Source organism: Excalfactoria chinensis, chromosome 6, assembly GCF_039878825.1.
Source record: "Excalfactoria chinensis isolate bCotChi1 chromosome 6, bCotChi1.hap2, whole genome shotgun sequence".
NCBI lineage: Eukaryota > Metazoa > Chordata > Aves > Galliformes > Phasianidae > Excalfactoria > Excalfactoria chinensis.
This window is the reverse complement of record NC_092830.1, coordinates 34,755,585-34,772,276: the sequence shown is the minus strand read 5'-3', so window position 1 is coordinate 34,772,276 and position 16,692 is coordinate 34,755,585. Positions and strand designations below refer to the sequence as shown.

Sequence of the window (16,692 nt, the reverse complement as noted above, 5' to 3'; positions counted from 1 at the left end):
CCGGGGGGGGGGGGGGTGGTCGCAACGTCGTCCCGGGGGCGGTGGACAAAGGGCAGCGGTGGCGATGGGGGGTGTGCGGGAGCACGGCCTGGGGGGGGCGGGGGGACGGCTCGTCCTCGCAAGTTTCGCGTTCCCTGAGCGAGCGTTCGCCACCCCCGCGGCTCCCGGACACGTGCTGTGCTCCGTGCGGGCCCGCAGCGATGCTCGGCGCGGTGTCAGCGCGGGGGGGGCCGGCCCCGATCCCGGCGCGGGGCTGAGAGCAGCGGGGTGCCGGGCCTGGGGGTGCGAGCCGGGCGTGATCCGCTGACACTTGGCAGCGCAGCCACCCCCGAGGAAATGCGCCGAGTCCAAACTGAGCGTCATTGGTTATGAAACAGACCGAGCTGCAGTTCGTAACCGCCAGCAGATGCTCCTGCTTTCCTTATCCATCCCCGAAGCGCCTTCCGACAGGTTCAAACTACCCGGGTAGCCCCGAGCTGGGGCAGGCGGTGCGGAACCCTCAGCCGGGAGCATCCCAACATCCCGACCGCGTCCCCGAGAACCGCCGGCAGCAACGCGCCGAGCCCCGGCTGAGTTGGGATCGTCGCGTTCGGGCTCCGTTCCCTCCGGGGTGGATGCAGAGCGGGGAGGGGCGGTCGGAGCAATGAGCTGCTGCGGGGGCTCAGCCTGCCCCGTCCCAAACGTTCCTTTGCACGTAAAGCCGTGAAGAGCGTCTGCGGGTGAGATCGGGGCTGTACGCGGCAGTCGTGCGGGTTGTGGCGCTGATCCAGCGCTGATTGAGGCTGATTTTCAAGTGTGGCTACGTGGGTAAATAACTGTGTGTGTAAATATGCAGATAGGTAAACGCAGTGACGGGAATGATGTTCCTCCTCGTTTTTCTTTCTAGTAATACCGGGTTTGGCTTTTTTTTTCCTTGCTCGTTGGGAGAGGACACCCCAGGCTGAGAAGTGCAGGGTGGGTGCGTTCCTTCTCCCCACCCCCCCCAAATAGCAGGGCTGGCAGGAGCTGGAAGCACTCCTAATGAGTGCTAATTGGCAGCAGAGCAGAGATGCTCGCAGCCCTGGGAAAGCTCAGCCCACCAGAGGAGGGGATTTTCCACCACGATGGTCTCGGAGCTCCTTTGGTGGGGTCTGACAGCCCATAGAACCCTCCCCAGCACCCAGCTGTGCAGGCAGGAGGGGAGCACTGCCCCAATCCCCCCATGTTCGGGTAAATTCCAGCCTAGGAAGCCAAGTGGTGATTGCGCTGGAAGCCGATTGCAAACTGTGCTTGTTAGCATGGGTACGAAGTGACCTGTGCATTACAAGTACTGCAGGTAGAGAGATGCTATCAGGTGTTGCAGGGTGACACCTAATCCCCTCCTCTGGTGCCGTTTTTCACCCTTTTCCTCCATCCCCTGGTGCTGTCCTTGTTCCCAAACCCATGGCGTGCTGCTGGTGGTGATGGGGTACAGCCCTGTGCCTGCACTGCCTCGTTGGGGTTCGTGCTGCTTGGCCGCAGAGCTCTGGCTCTGTGCTCTGTCGGTGTGCCTTGTTTATGAGAAAGGACTTTGCTTTTCCAAGGTCACGCTCCAAGCCTGCAGTCTGCTGGTGCCCGGCCGTTTGCTCAGCCAGCAGTGCAGAACGTGGCTCTGGGGCAGTGACCAGAGGTCCCCGGGCTGTTTTGTTTCTCTACATCTGATGGGTTGGATGCCTTTGGAGAGACCCACTTCCCCAGCCAGGGCTTGTTCTGCTGTTGCAGGCTGTGATAGCACAAGCTGGAGACACGTAGATCTTCCATCATCAGCCCCCATTGAAAACTGAAGAGTAGTGTCGTGTGTTCATTGACATACAGAATTGCTCTTGGTTTTGGGGAGATGCAGAAAGCATGACAAGCATCCACATTCGCTTTTTGTAGCTTCTCTGCTGGTTCAGAGAAAAGATGATCTCTTTATTGGCCCATCAGTTGTGTTATAATTGAAGTTCAGTGCTGCGGATGGTGCTTCCCAGGCTGAAAGCATTGTGGTTAATGAAGATCTGCAGCTCCCAGTGGCTCCGTTTGGGCACCGAGGCACCCACGCTCCCACTTCTATGTTGTGCTGTTGGTAGAAAGCCGGGTCCCCTGCAGGTCTTATATGAATCATTGGCTTTGAGAAGGGGTCAAGAAGGGCCACTTTGTGCCGTTCCTCCCCGCTGTTGGGATGAGTCAAACACTGCAAGCTTTGCTGGAAGTCCCTGGCTCTTCATGGGGCTGCTGATGCCATGGGAGCTGCGGTGTGGCCCCGTGAAGGCTGGAGGTGTAAATTATTTGGAGCCAGTGTTTAAGAAAGCTCTATATTTAGTGCCTGCTGCTTAACATCACCCTGGCTCACTGCTGGTGACAGGCGCAGCCATCGCTCTGCTCTCTCCTGCATACAGCACTAAAATATCCATTGACTGTCCCCTTTCTGCATCATTACTGATGTCCTTCCCTCCGTGAGGGGGATGTTTTATTATTGCCATCGTCTGCCCCCATTGTATTGTGTTTTCTACCTCTCTGCTCGCCACCGCTTTGTTTCTTTGCGCACTTCTGCTCCCATTTCTGTTTCTCCAACTGCCGATGCCAGAAAGAACATCTTCCTCTCAAAAAAGGAGAGCAGAGAAGGGGTGAAGAAGAGGGGTTACCATGGGAGGTTGGAAACTGTGATAAAACACCATCCAAAAGACAGAACTCAGCATTGAATTGCAGTCCCGTGCATTTGAAAGTGGTGCCGTGATGCTGGGGACCGTGCCCCGGTTTCCGTGTTCCAGGAGCTGTTAGTCCTGCCTCTGTTCAGGAGTGCAGCATTTCTCCATGAGATGCTCCGTTTGTACCAGGCCATCCATTGCCATTTGTGTGCTGGCAAAACTCCTGGCCCAGTGCCTTCCTACCAGCTGGGGAGCCAACGTGGGATGCGGTCAGTCCCCAGCATGGCGTTTGGGGAGGGGGCTGTGTGGTCCCTGCTGCCTCCGGTCCTTGGGGCGCAGGGGCATTGCCTTTCCCCCTGATTTATGCCCGCAGGGTGGGAGGAAAGGGGGTGTATGGAGAGTGTCCAGCTGCTGGAGACTCTGGGAGGAAAAATGAATGTATATATTTTTTTCCTTTTACTGTGCATTCACGCTGTTGTAAATGACTTGGCGCCTGGTGGGAAGGGAATTGCACCCGTCCTGTTGGCTGGTGTTGGTGCCAGCTCAAACACCACCAGACGTGGCTTTCGTTTCCATTTGCTGCCGGGCCATTTTTCCTATTTCCTCAGGGACAGACAGAGGGATTGGGGCTTCTGTAGTGCCAGCAGTAGTGGGGAGCATCCCATCCTGCACCCCCAGGCTCACAGCATCCCGCCCCATCCAGCAGGACTGTGCAGAGAGCCGGAGCTGCGCCAGGTTTGGGCTATACGTGTTGCTGACACCTTATGGGAACTGAGCGTGTGTTGGAGTAACAGATGGGTATTATTCCAGCTTTGTGAACGTCTCCCTGAGATATTAAAAACACCGGCTGGACCCCAAGTCCCAGCTCTCCTGAATGGCTCCCTGGAAATGCTGTCGGGAGCATTCAGGGGCTGCTTGGCTTTGATGAAACGAGTAAATGCCACGAGCGGGTGTTTGCTTTGCCTCCTTCCTCCTACAGAAAGGCTCCCTTTGAGGGTTGGCAAAGCATCCAGCTCCAATCCTTGTCACAAAATGTCACCGTCCTGCCTTTACATTGGTGCTTATGGAGCTCTGTGATGGCAGACACTCGGTGTCCCACACCAGCAGGGTTGTGCTGTGCCCATGGGGGATGGCTGACCCCAGGAGAGCCCAGTCCTGCCCAGAGAGGTTGTGTGTGCCCTATCCCTCTTGGGGCCAGGTTGGATTGGGCCCTTGGCAACCTGATCTAGTGCCTGATTTAGTGGTTGGCAGCTATGCCCGCAGTGAAGGGTTGGGACCGGGTGATCCTTGAGGTCCCTTTCAACCCGAGCCATCCTACGATTCTCCCTTCTGGACACAGCATTCAGGGGCTGCCGTGGGATGTGCTCCCCACATCGGCTCCTTGGCAGCTCGCGCACGTAGGAGCCGTCTTCTGCTAACAGATTGTGGTGTATTTAATGAACCCGAGGAAAAACAAGGAATCCGAAGGCTGCGGGGCGATGCAAGTTTGCTGTTCGGTCTGCCAAATTCACGCTAATTCAGACAACTCGCAGATGTTTGGCTCCCTGTGTGTTAAGGAGATTTATGTAAGATGCAGGGCTGGGAAATTCATTCCCAGCGTGCCGGAGAGCCGAGCTGGCAGCGGCCGCGTGCGGGCGAAGGATTCCTGTCCCTTTTCCTTTGTCCATCCCTTGCCACCAACATTTCACTGCAGTGTGCCTGCTGGTTGCTGGGAGGATGCATAAAGGTTCGTCTTCCAGAGGCAGCAAGCTCTGCAAAGGCTTTTTCCCAGCTGAGGAATGATATCCCCTGAGATAGGGATGATGATGCGATGGGAACCGCAGTGAGGTGTGACCACAGCGGTGGCATCACTGGGTCTGTGGCTCTTTCTGCCTTATGGGTTGGGCACAGGTGATGAACGCTGTAGGCAGAGGCTGCCAGCTGAAAGCATTCCAAACCCTGAGAATATTGTCTGCCTAATTGAATTGTTGGAATATCCCGAGTGATGGTTTTTCTGCTGGAGGCTCTGCAGTCTCAGAGCTTTTATTGGTAAGGATGGAGTGGAAGGAGAAGATCTCAGAAAGTCTGGCTGTTCCACCTCCATCGTTGCATGTACATCCAGTATCCCTGCTTTAAACCCAGACACTTCCAACACCCTGGTTCTTCAGGGACCATCAGCCTCAATCAGAGCTCTAGCTCAGCCTTGGAAAAGGGAGAAATCTGCCTTGCTAGTGGTACCCAAGTCTGAGGATGATGCTGGAGTTCCAAGATTCCCTGCAAGACACCCAAGCTCTCGCTAGCAGTTGGCCGTGCCGTGGTTCTCTGGTTGCCACCAATGCATTGCTGTTGATATTGAAGCTTGGGGGCTCCGGAGCAAGCAAAGCAAGGCTGGCTGAGAGCCTTGGAGGTTTGTCACCCTGGAGCTTTGACGTCTGGCTGTAAGTAGGTGGACGTCGTGCTGCAGAGGTAGGTATTGAGATGGGTTGACATGCTGCCTGAAATCATTCACGTTTGGGAAGTGGGGCTGTAAAAATGGCATGGTGAGGCCCTGTTTACCATCTCTGACCCAGAGGTTTCAAGTTGGATATGGGGAAACGGTGTGAGAAAGAAACAAGAAGTGGCTTATTTGTTTCTGTTTACTAGAGCAGTGTATTCCAAGCAGTAATTAAAAGCAAACCTAGGCTCTGCTGCCTTGTTCAGCATCCCTGGTTGTTAAGGTTAAGCAGCTAAAGCAGTTCTCAGTTCAGCAATTCCTCAACGTTTGGGAGCGTGGCCAACACTCACAGTGTCTCACTGACCATTGCAAATTCTTGTCATAAATCTCACAATTGGAAAAATACAGACATCGAAAGGTGAGCTGGTTCTTCGGACTGGCAGGCTGGGCTGTGATGCTGCTTTAGCTGCTCTTCTCCAGAGACCATCATTGCTCCAGCTCCATGGGCTTGCATGGAAATACGCTCCGAATAAGAAGCTGACCCCTAATAAGCAATTAGGCAACGATAGAAGGTTTTTCTCAAAGGGAATGTGCCATTTTTACAGACCCTTTTTCCGATGAATATCATCGTAGAGTACAATCATAGAATTGATAGATGGCTTGTGTTGGAAGGGCCCTCAGAGATCATCCCATTCCAGATCCCTGCCCTGGGCTGGGCTGCCATCCCTGAGATCAGGCACATCTCAGGCTGCTCAGGGTTCCATCTAGGCTGGCCTAGGGCACCTCCAGGCTCGGGGCATCCTTTAGAGGGTATATCTAAATGGCCTGCGTGGCACCATGCAGAATTATTGGTGGTATTTCCTACCAAGGTGGCTGAGTGCTGGGGATGGCTCCTCTTGCCATTACTTGCTGTCATTCATGAGATCCGTGCAGCAGACTGGACCCCATGCAGTCACTGTACGCATCCAGATACCCCTTCTGTGCCAGCAGTCCCTTATTTTTCACCTCACGTTTGCTCTTTGCAATGACTAATTTTGCTCTCTTCTTTTCCAGTTGCCAGGGAGGAAAAGGCAAAGTCACAGCCCAGCGCTGCTTTCTTCAAGCTGAGATGTTGAGACAAAGCACCTCTGACCCTGTCCTGTCCTTTCTCTCCGTCCCTTTCCGTCGTTTGTTTGTGAGGGAGTCCTTCCCCTGCCACTCCTATTCCGTAAGAGCAAGGGGGCAATAAAACTGGTGTTTCTTTACTCAATTAGATGGTGTGCAATTTTCCTTAATCGCTGATTTTTTTTGGGGGGGGTGAGCACTTGGATTTCGGGCTCTCCCTGATGGATGCGTGGCTTTGGGCTTGAGACACCAGGACTCGGTGTCACCTTATGGCAGGGTCCTTCACGGAGCACTTGGAGGCAGGGGTCGGATGGAAGGTGGCTTTTTCTTTGCTGAGCGATGTGTTTATGGTGTTGGGCAGAACCTTGGTACATCTGGAGCTCCTGGTTGGGGGGGTCCACTATGGGCCATGTTGGCCATGGCCAAGAGTTGGACTGGATGGTCCTTATGGGTCACTTCCAGCTCAGGATATTCTATGGCCCTCTTATTTACAGTGGCTCATGGTTGGGTTTTGCGTTCCTGATGTGGCTCCTCAAGATGGGCACTGGAGTGGTGAGCCTCCTGGTTGTGACTTTTCTTTCTTTTTCTGGGGGTTCCGTTGCAGATGGGTATTTTATTCACCTTTATTGGAGGTTTAATCTTATAAATAAAGTCAGTGTTGACTTATGGCTTGGAGCAGTGAGCGCTGTGCAGCCTGGCTGCAGGAGTTCGGTGAGGAAGTGAGCCCATGCCTGACTGTGTGCAAATATCAACCTGCTGGGGCTTTGCATGAAGAAATCATGATCTGGATAGCAGGAGGAGAGTCTGCAAGGGGATCCTTTGTTTCTCCTTCTCCTGTTGCAATAGGACAAGGGGAGATGGTGTCAAACTAAAAGAAGGGAGATTTAGATTGGATATAAGGAAGAAGGATTCTATGGTAGAGGTAGTGAAGCACTGCATGGGCTGCCCAGAGTGGTGGTGGTGCCCATCCCTGCAGACACCTGAGGTCAAGGGATGGGCTCTGAGCACTGATGGAGCTGTGGGTGTCCCTGTGCATTGCAGGGGATGGAACCTGATGGTCTTTAGAGGTCCCTTCCAGCTCAAATGGTTCTGTGGTTGTGGCCATAGCACTGGTGTTGGCATTACTTTTCCAGTCTATGGATGAGAGTTCAATCCTCTGACTCTAGTGTGCTGTGTTTTGGGCTAAGAGTCCTGCCGTCTTCTTGCTGGCAGTGAGTGTGTGGTAACGATAGGAGGCTTTGAGGGTGAGAAACAGAGATTCACAGTTTGAGCAACTGTAGGAACAGAAAGGAAACGAATTACCTTTGTGACTGTATTCACAATAGCAGAATAGTAATACAGTGAGATGGTAAAAATGTGCGGGTTTCATTCCTTCCAGCTGGTAGCAAATCTAAGGCAGAAATAGTGATGGTAGCTCTCCATTGGTTCACAGAGCAAGTGAGGACATGGCTGGGGGAGGTTTGGGTGTGCAGTGCCCACAGAAAAGTGCACGTGGGCAGTGGAATAATGGCGTGTGCAACAAGAATCGTTTGATGGTAATTTGATGGTAGCAATAGCGATTTAACCTTACTTTGCGGGATGAGCCAAGGGAAATTCTTGATCTGCTTTAATATCTCTACTGTGCTTTAATATCTCTACCGAGCTGCTAGTTGAAATCAGTGACACCTATAGAAGCACATCTGTGTGCTCACTGGGCAGGGGTCTCCAGGTGGGGTGGTTGGAGGTGCTCTTGTTGCAGTCTTGGCTGCAGAAGGAGATGCCAAGGCAACCCATAAGCCCAAGAGGCTCTTGAGTTTCCAGCCTTCTGGGGGGTTAAAAAGCTCCTGGATTGTGTCACACCGTGGCTGTGGCCCAAGTCTAAACTTAACCTTGACTGAAGGATGAAGATAGTTCCTTTATCTGATTGCAAATGAGGAAATACATTCCTTAAAATAATTAATGGTCCCTGAAGAGCATCTTTTTATTAGCATCTGTATGTGTGGAAAGCTCCGGTCCATAAATACCCAGCAGTTTCCTGCTCACAGCACGGCGTTCATAGGAAGATCGGTGTGAATGGGTGCTGCCCTACAGCCCCAGTGGGATACTGTGGGGCAGGGCACTGCAGAGGGAAGTTTTGGCTGTGGCACAGTGATGTGGTGGTCCCCAGAGGGATGCAGTGGGCAGGGCACTGCCACCCAAGTGAGGCAGGGAGCTGCTGCCCGGGTTCACCTCCATGCCTGGGTGTGCGTAGTGCTCTGCTGCAGCGGTATTAATCATTACCTTGGGGAAAGATAATTATTGGTGGAGAAATTGTATCCTGTTAACAAGAAAACGTGCTTAACTGCTTCCCGGCTGCTGGGACTGCTTGTTTGATCTGGATTTCCCCCGCGGCTGCTCACCAGTGGTGGCCTCACTGCCCTTTGAAGCACCACAAATGTGTGGCTGAGCATCCTTGCCCCATGTCCCAAGCAGGGACCAGTGATGAAGATGGCTAGAAATGGCACAGAGTTGGTGTGGTGTGTGACCCGGGGGACTCGTGGCAGTGGGAGAGGGCTCAGTGCTCCCTGCTCTGGGCCCCACGTAGGGCTCATGCAGCAGATGGTGTTTCCTTGAGTAATATCAGCTCTGTTTTGGCAGATGTGGGCTTAGATGTCCTCAAGGGCAGCCCTGCCCTGTCCGTGGCTCAGCCATGGTTACTGATGGAGCTGAAATTGCAGGAAGAACATTCCTGTTGGCCATTCCTGGTGGCATTCCCTAGTGATGATAGGAAGAGGAGCCTGCAGGACTTGGGGTGCTGTGTGGTGCCACGTGCTTGTTACTGGGGCACCACAAAGGCTTCAGAGATCCCGCTGTGTAGCACTGGAGGTTTTGGCAGCACTCGTGCCATTGGGTGGACATTGGGCTGCCCGGGGGTTTGTGGTAAAGCTATAGTAAATAGTACATTATAAGGCATCCAATGGCCCAGAAGAAGCTGGAGTCTGTACTGCGTGCCTCTTGGAGCAGTAAATCTTTGCAAAATGTATTGATTCTCAATGCTGGCTTTGCACTCTGGCTGAACTTTGTCCTCACAAGACACAGTAGGTGATTTCTCTACCAGCCAGCTGGCCTCTAAATGAGCTACTCATAACTCCATCGCAACCTCTAATCCAAATAAACATGAAAAAGATTATCTGCAAGCTGGAAAGAAAATCCTTATCAGTTTGTAATGAGGTTTAATACTTAGCAGCGTGTTCTCAAATATTGTCCTTAAGTACTGCAATTTGGTTTTGACTGCGTGTTACAAGATAAGTGTTTCATGCTCTTCGGATCATGCAAATGGTGGTTTTGTTTGTTTGCCTTGTTGACGGCAAGGCAACAAAATAGTGAAACAGGATTAGAGGGGAGGTTTGGGAAAAACACTGATTTCTGTAATCAGATTTGAATTGCAATCTGTCTGCTTTTGCATGGGGGGGGGGGAGTGCATGGGAGGGGATGCCAGGAGGTGAAGTAGGGTTGGGGTGAGTGCTTGCAGCCTCTGTGCGCTCCTCGTGCAGCATTTACTGCTTCAACCCCCCAGGGAAACAAGTAGGGATCAAGAGGCATGGTGTGATGGGTTGGGTTTGTGGGCAGGGAGTCCTCTCCTTCCTTGCAGGCAGCTCTTTGCCTTGTTTATTGCCCAATGGGCTCCTTGTGGTTCTTCTAAGAAACCAGGGAGTTACCGACATGGCATGGGACAGGAATCAGGGAGTTATTGGAGTGATGTGGGGCATCCAGAGGGTTCTGTAGGGGTAATGATGCTGAAATGGCTTCGTCTGCAGGCGAAGGGTTTGCCTCTGGGGATGCAGCGAGTCCTTGCTTCCAAACCTCACTGAAGACAGTGGTGAATACTGAGATTGGCTGGCGGGTTCCCTTTTTCAAACAGCAGAATTAGGGGGGCTGTGCATTTATCTTCCTGCGACCCTCCTGTTCCCCTGGCACGCCTCCTGCACGCTGCGTGCTCCCAACAGCTCCTGCAAGTGCTGCTGCACTAAACGCCTCCGAGCTAATCGGGTGCCCAGGAACGCCAGCAATGCTTAAGAGCCTAAAATAAATACTCCTCGCCTTGCTCCTAGGGCAACCCTTTCACCCCGTGCCTGCCCGTCGCACTCCAGCCAGGGATTGCTCCTCAAACCTCACCTGACACCTCATCCTCTTCCTTGTGCCTGCAGGGAGCCGCCGGCCGCAGCCCCTGCTGCTCTCAGCCCTTCTGGGGGAAAATGCACTGAAACAGGAGCTTGGCCAGAGTATGGCTGACAGCGACCTTTGCCTGGACTCTGATGGACTCCGACGCAGGACTGCATTACCATGGTGATGATCTTAACCAAAACTCGGGAAAACAAAGGTGCTGACTCTGTAACATGCAGGACTGAGCTGGTAAGCATCGCGACGTCGCGCTTCACAACTCTGCTGCTGCCATCGCTTTGGTGTGGCTTTAGGATGCTTTTTCACACTGCGGGGTTGGATCTTGAGATGATTTTCTTGCTAGTGCTGCACTGGTTTCTGCTGGGCTCGTTTATATCCAAAGAGCGGGTGATGAGTAAATGATTGGAGTGCTGTGGCTGTTGCATATGTGCATTTTCAGTGAGCGCATGATAGAATAAACTGTGAATAACACGGGTTAGAAGTTGCTTTGCCCGGAGTGAACAGATGCTCATCATTAATAGGAGGATGAGCAAGTGGGGAGCAGGATTAAGTGGGAGATGGAGAGGTCGGGGCTGTGTTACCTAACAGTCCTGCTGGCAGCACAGAGGGATGCAAACCCAGACGTACCCAACGAGCAGGTAACAGAAAAATTGGGGCAGCAAATGGGGAATGATGCTGAAAGAGGCAGCATTGTGGTGGGGTGGAGGGTGATGCAGAGCTGTCTAGTTACATCCGGGGGAGGGGTGGGGGGGTTGTTGGGGTTTTCACCCCTGTCCTGCAGGACGAATGGTCACAGTCTGGAAAGGAAAGGGACAGAAAACTGTGCTGTGCAGGGAGACGCAGATAAGGATGCTCAGGAAGCATCTGGTGGGATCAGCCATACATGGGCATTTGGAGCATAAAAGTGACGGTGGTGCCCAAGTTCACTGAGGATGGAGCGCTCTGTGAGCTGACTTCTTGAGCTGGTAGTGCAGGCTGCTGAGCACCCCGGGGTGCACGTGGCGGGGTTCGGCTGCAGGAAGGAGGAAAGCAGAAGGTCCCATGTTGTGTGGGATGGGCTGCGTAGCCACACCACCAAACTTTGCCCTCCCTTGTTTGCCGAGTGCCTGCCACAGCACTGGTGCTTTGTCAACAGGGAGGAACCGTTCTGGTTACACAGTTTGCATTGCCAGGTTGTCTGGGCAGTTAAATTGAGGCAGATGTTCACAAGAAGTTTGATCCAGCAAAGAGAGCAAGAGTTTTTATGTTGGCTTCATGGGAAAGGGTAGAGAGTGAAACTCAAAGGCAATAAGTGTCTGAGCAGCAGGCGACATCACCTGCTGGAGGGTGGTGGGCTCGCTGGCTGGTTTGTATCCCAACGTGGTGATGGCAGTTATACTCAATATGGGATGTATGTCATTTGGAGATGTTCCTCTCCTTCCTCATTTGCAGGCATTCACTGTTGTCTCTGGGTGCTGGCATGTAGATGTGTACTGCCCTTGCTAGGGTTGTTCCATGTCTGTGTTTGCTCCACTTTGGAGCTTTCTGCTTTCTGCCTCCACATCCCTCTACGTTCAGTATTGGGAGCATGGAAATTGGGGCCATTTGATCGTATTGCAGTTGGGCCATTTGATTGGATTGCAGTTGGTACAATGCTGTTTTCGTTGTTATGGAGTGTATTAAAGAGGAATCATGAGAGAAGATGGCCTGATGCTGGATAGAACACGACTATGGCAGTGCGGATGGATGTGGAGCGTGTGCTGGTGCTTTGCTCAGACGAAGGAAGGCCTCATTCAGATGGGATGGAGTTGGCAGGACAGACGTTTCAGAAGCAGAATGTGGATGTTTTGTGGGATAACAAAAGGACGAGCCGTAGGAAAGTGTGTTTTTGCAGACATAGCTGAAATGGCATGTGGCTCCAGATGACATATTGATTTATTGTATATAAAACTGTCCATGCCCATTTTTAGAAGTCTGATGATTTGTCGCACACAGTCAAGAGGAAAATTCCTGGAGGGGGGGAAAAAAAAGAGCATAAAAAGCCAACTGGGCTTATTTAGTGCCCATATAATAGCATTTTCCCCTATTTTTAGTGCATGTTGGCACCATTTAAGTGCAGAATCCTCAGAGAAAGTGCTGGGGTGCCTTAGAAACACACTGTATGTTTAGGCAAAACACAGAGCGGCCCTTTGTTTAGAAGGGAGGCCTGCATGAGCATGGAGAGGCTTCACCCTCTGCTGTTTCACTACTGCCCAGCTCCCAGTTTGTGTTCTGCAGAGCTTTGGGTCCTGCAGGCAGGGATAGCTGCAGGAGTGATCATTTGCAAGTTCAGGCCCTGACAGTGACTTTTCACATCATGTAGTTGACCTCAGATTGACGGAAGGTGGATGATGTGCAGGCTGGGAGATGGGGTCTGGCTGTGGGTGCCTGAGCTGAGGATGCAGGCTGGGCAGTTTCTAACACATTGATTGAGTCTGCTGGAAGTGAATAGTTTTTCTGGTTGTTTTCAGCACACTCCAAAGATGAGTCAAGGACCTACCCTCTTCTCTTGTGGCATTATGGGTAAGTAGCAAAAGCTTCTGCCCCTATTTCTTCCATCTTCTTTCCTGGGTCCTTGGCGATGTGATGTCCTCATCTTCTGCACCTCTCCTGCTGCCCTGTAGAGCCTGGGGTGCAGCCCCCCCATGCCCTGTGCCTTGGGGTTCAGTATTGCCCATCCCACTGCCCCATTATGGGAAGCCCCTGCCCGGGGGTGGTTTGCTGCCCCGCGGTGCTGAGCACATTGCTTGTCTCCTTCCACATTGCTTTATGTGTGTATTTGAAGTTACTCATACAGTTGAGATCATAAGCATTCTGGGTCTGGGATTGTGTTTCTCATGTGTTTGAGTATCCATCCCTGAACTACAGCTCTGGATGATCTTGCATGAAACAAGTGATAAATATCAGCTGAAAGTGTTCTTCCTTCTGGCACAGTGTGTATGGACAGACCTTAGGCAACAACAAAAAAATGTTTTTTGCCTTTCACAATAACATAAGCTGTTGTATATGATGTTTAATACCGTTTATTGCAGAGCTTGCTGCCAGCTGTCTTGCCGAATGGCTACTGAAATCGATGGGGTTTTGGTGCATCAGCCCATGATACTGAAAAACAGTAATGCAGGAGGATTGCATGCCACTACACAGTGCTCTTTGGGTTTTGAAACAAGGAGCCAGTCCCTAGGCGAAGTCTCAAATCCCAATTAAAATTGTAGGTCAAGTTTGAGCCAAGCTACTTGGTATGAAAGCCAATGCTTTGCAGACAAAGCAACTGCCCCTTTTCTTCCTGGACACAACTCTCATTAGCGTTAATGGGAGCCGAGCACATGCATTGAGAGGAGATATTTCCCAAGCTCTCCGATAACTTGAGTTGTTTGGAGGAGGGGGGAAAAGATGGAAAAATGTTTTGATTTTTTTCTTTTTTCAGATGAAAGTCACAAGCTTCAAAGTCAAGAATGGGCAGAAACAGTCCGTTCCCTTTCTCCTGTCTGTCAAAAATGAGTAAGGAACAAAGAATCCCAATCAGATGGCTTTGTTTTGTGCCATGGCACTGGCAGGCTCTTCCACAAATATGAAGAGTCTAAGCCTAATTGAAAATCAGCTTGGTGTTAATAGCTTTTACAAAGCTGTTTGCGTCTTCCTAGCGCCGCGCTGGTCTTCCTTGGCTGCCAAATTATCCTGTTTCCAAGGGAACCTAATCTCACCTCCTTGACCACAGCTTACCATGTAATTTTCTTTGTCATGCCCAGTCAAGAGGAGCGAGTCTCTGGCGTGCGAGAGAGTGTTGTTTGGTTTGTGCTTAATTTTGGGCATCTTTCCCAAATGCTCTTCTTGATGTCTCCAAACTTGGGCCACGATCACAAACAGACTCAGTGCTGAAATTTGCTGATGCATTTTTAAATGATTCGCATGGTTATGATGGCACTGAATGTGCAGTGAGGGAATGTTTTAGGTAGAGAGTGAAAGCATGGAAATAGATGAATCCAGGCAGGTTGGAATGGTGTCCCAGCCAGCATCAACCTGGTCTTGTACCTGAGCAGAGCAAGGCCTGGGCACTGGGGCTTTTCACCACATCAGACCAGGGCTGCGTATCTACTGGAGGAAAGTAGTCTGGAAAGATCCAAAAATCAATGATAACTTTTAGAAAACCAAGTGTATCAGTAGGCTTTATTAAAGACTTAGCGTGTCAGATGATGCCATATTTGATCCGCTTTTCAAAGTGAGCTGAATATTTAGATTTATTTGTGTACTGATAGCGGTATTACTAAGAAGAGTGCTAAATTTATAGTTCTGGGCATTTCGTTGTGATTCTTTTTTCCCAGCAAAGGGCTATTTAGAGAAACAAAACCCATTTCCTTTTTCCCTTCTCCTTGATGCGCCCTTAAAACACCTGGGAGTAAAGGAATTGTCCTGTTACCGGATGGAGGTCTTTTTCCTCTTCTTGCCTTGCATTCTCCACCGTGCACCCATGTGAAAGTATCAGTGGCTGTGCTAGAGAAGGCAGCAGCCAGGCTTTTAGAAAGCTTGGGTATTGCATTTGGCTTGATGCACTGGGGCACATTCTCAGGCAGTAGGTATGGGCCTGTTGTTTGCATTTCCCATTGAAGCACCGCTCCACACATCTTATTTTCATCTTATTTGCGCCATGGGAAAGCAGGAGGGCTGTCAGGCTCCATGGCGCTGCCATCAGCTAATTACAACCATTAAATTTGTTCCACGTTTAGGAATCATCTCTTGAACGTAAACAGGGGGCAGTGGAAAATACAAACTGCCTTTCGATGTTGCACAGAGGCTGGGAGACCAACATTCGATGCAAAGAATGTGTGAGATAGGGAGTTGGATGCGCACCCGAAGGAAGAGAAATGTTTGGGTTAGGATCCAAATGGAGTTTATCTGCCAAAAAGGAGGAAAGAGGGAAAAAAAAATTGATTGAAACCCGTAATTGCTTTACAAGTTGCTGTAATAAATTATGGATGAATGTAAATTATTTCGCAGGAGAAGAACGGAGGGGAAACTTGAGCAGAAGGATCATGCATTATGTATAGAAAGGAGCCGTAAAAATATTGCAGCAGCACATTTGTGTCGTGGTAGTTAAAGTCGCGTCGGCGTTTTGATTTGATGCCCTTCTCTGTGGTGAGGAGCTCAACGCATGGAAATCTGCCTGCAGTGACCTGGATGCCTTCATCTGATGAGAGCTGGTTGTGCAGAGATCTTGGGGGTGTTTTGAGGATGGTATCAGTCCCCCATGGGTTTGGAACAAAGCTTCTGAGAGCCTCATGGTCTGGACCTCTGGGCTTGTTTGATGGCATAGAGGTTACCCAGGGGAAAAGATGTTCAAGGCTGCGTGCCAGACGTGTGCTTGTGAGAGGAAACAGCAGGAGTTTGCCCAAGGGGTAGTTTAGAAGTAAATGGTGGTGTTCTAAACCTCATACCTGATAAACTCATCTTTGTTTCATTGATGGGTATGTTCAGCGAGGGGCTGGAAGCGTTTAGTTCTGCAGCTTCAAGTTAAAATGCTAAAAAGAAAAGGCCCAGGCTATTTTATCTGAGGACACTGACCACCAAGAAGGACTTTTTTAAGCAAGAAAGAGCCCCACGTGCCACATCTGCATCATGCCTTGGTTGTGAATGCCCTTCCATCATTTTCTGATGGGCAAACAGTGCTCTCCAGCAAAGCCGAACTGAGGAATTCTCATGATGGATTTTGCCCCGGAACAAATTGCTGCCTCTGGGTAAACCAAGCTGAGGTTTGTAATTTAAGAAACTTAATACATGCTTAACCGCAGCAGTATTAATGGTTCCACTGCTATTATTGTTATCAGTGCTCTCAGGATGTGAATCTTAGTCTTAAAAACTTGAGCAGAAAAGCAGACTATTTTCCTCATAAGTGGCTCCCAAGCCTTTTAATGACACCCTCAATGCTAAGATGATCCCTGTTTTCAATTTGTTATTCCGTTAGCATCACTTTGCATCGGAAAAAGACCACAGTCTGGATTATGGTGAGACTTTACGTGGGTGGTTTGTCCTGGGGGGCAGCACGGGAACAGAGCACCCCACGCATGAGTATCTCCTGGATGGCAGCAGCCCCAGCTTCCTCCAGCATGAGCTGAGGACAAAGGAGGAAAGCAAACAATAACCCAAAGTTGTTTCTCAGGATAACGGCGTGCTTGCAGTTTTCTTTGTGATTTGGGGCTTTCTTTCTTTCTTTTTGAAGGTTTACAGCTGTTTGCACAGAAGTAATGTGGAAAGAGGAAGGGATCCTGTATCCTCTTGAACAAGCTTACCAAGGCCTTTTGTAAAACGTGACGTCTGGGCATGGGGGTCGTGGCAGCTTGCCATAAAAAATTAGCTTCTATTTCTGTTTCTTTTGTCTGG

At 50.8% G+C, this 16,692-nt stretch overlaps 1 protein-coding gene across 4 annotated transcripts in view; it reads left to right on the top strand.

Moving 5' to 3' along the window:
• FAM53B (family with sequence similarity 53 member B) overlaps positions 1 to 16,692 on the top strand; it is a 33,909-nt gene that overhangs the window by 173 nt on the left and 17,044 nt on the right. The window contains exons 1-4 of one of the 4 annotated variants that reach the window (XM_072340446.1): positions 116 to 3,380; positions 6,112 to 6,265; positions 10,329 to 10,533; positions 12,792 to 12,843. In XM_072340446.1, coding sequence (XP_072196547.1) covers positions 10,465 to 10,533; positions 12,792 to 12,843 — 121 coding nt within the window. In that variant the 5' untranslated portion in view covers positions 116 to 3,380; positions 6,112 to 6,265; positions 10,329 to 10,464. Of the gene's footprint in view, positions 1 to 115; positions 6,266 to 10,328; positions 10,534 to 12,791; positions 12,844 to 16,692 lie in introns of those variants that run through there. The other 3 variants (XM_072340442.1, XM_072340444.1, XM_072340445.1) reach the window with 3 other exon arrangements.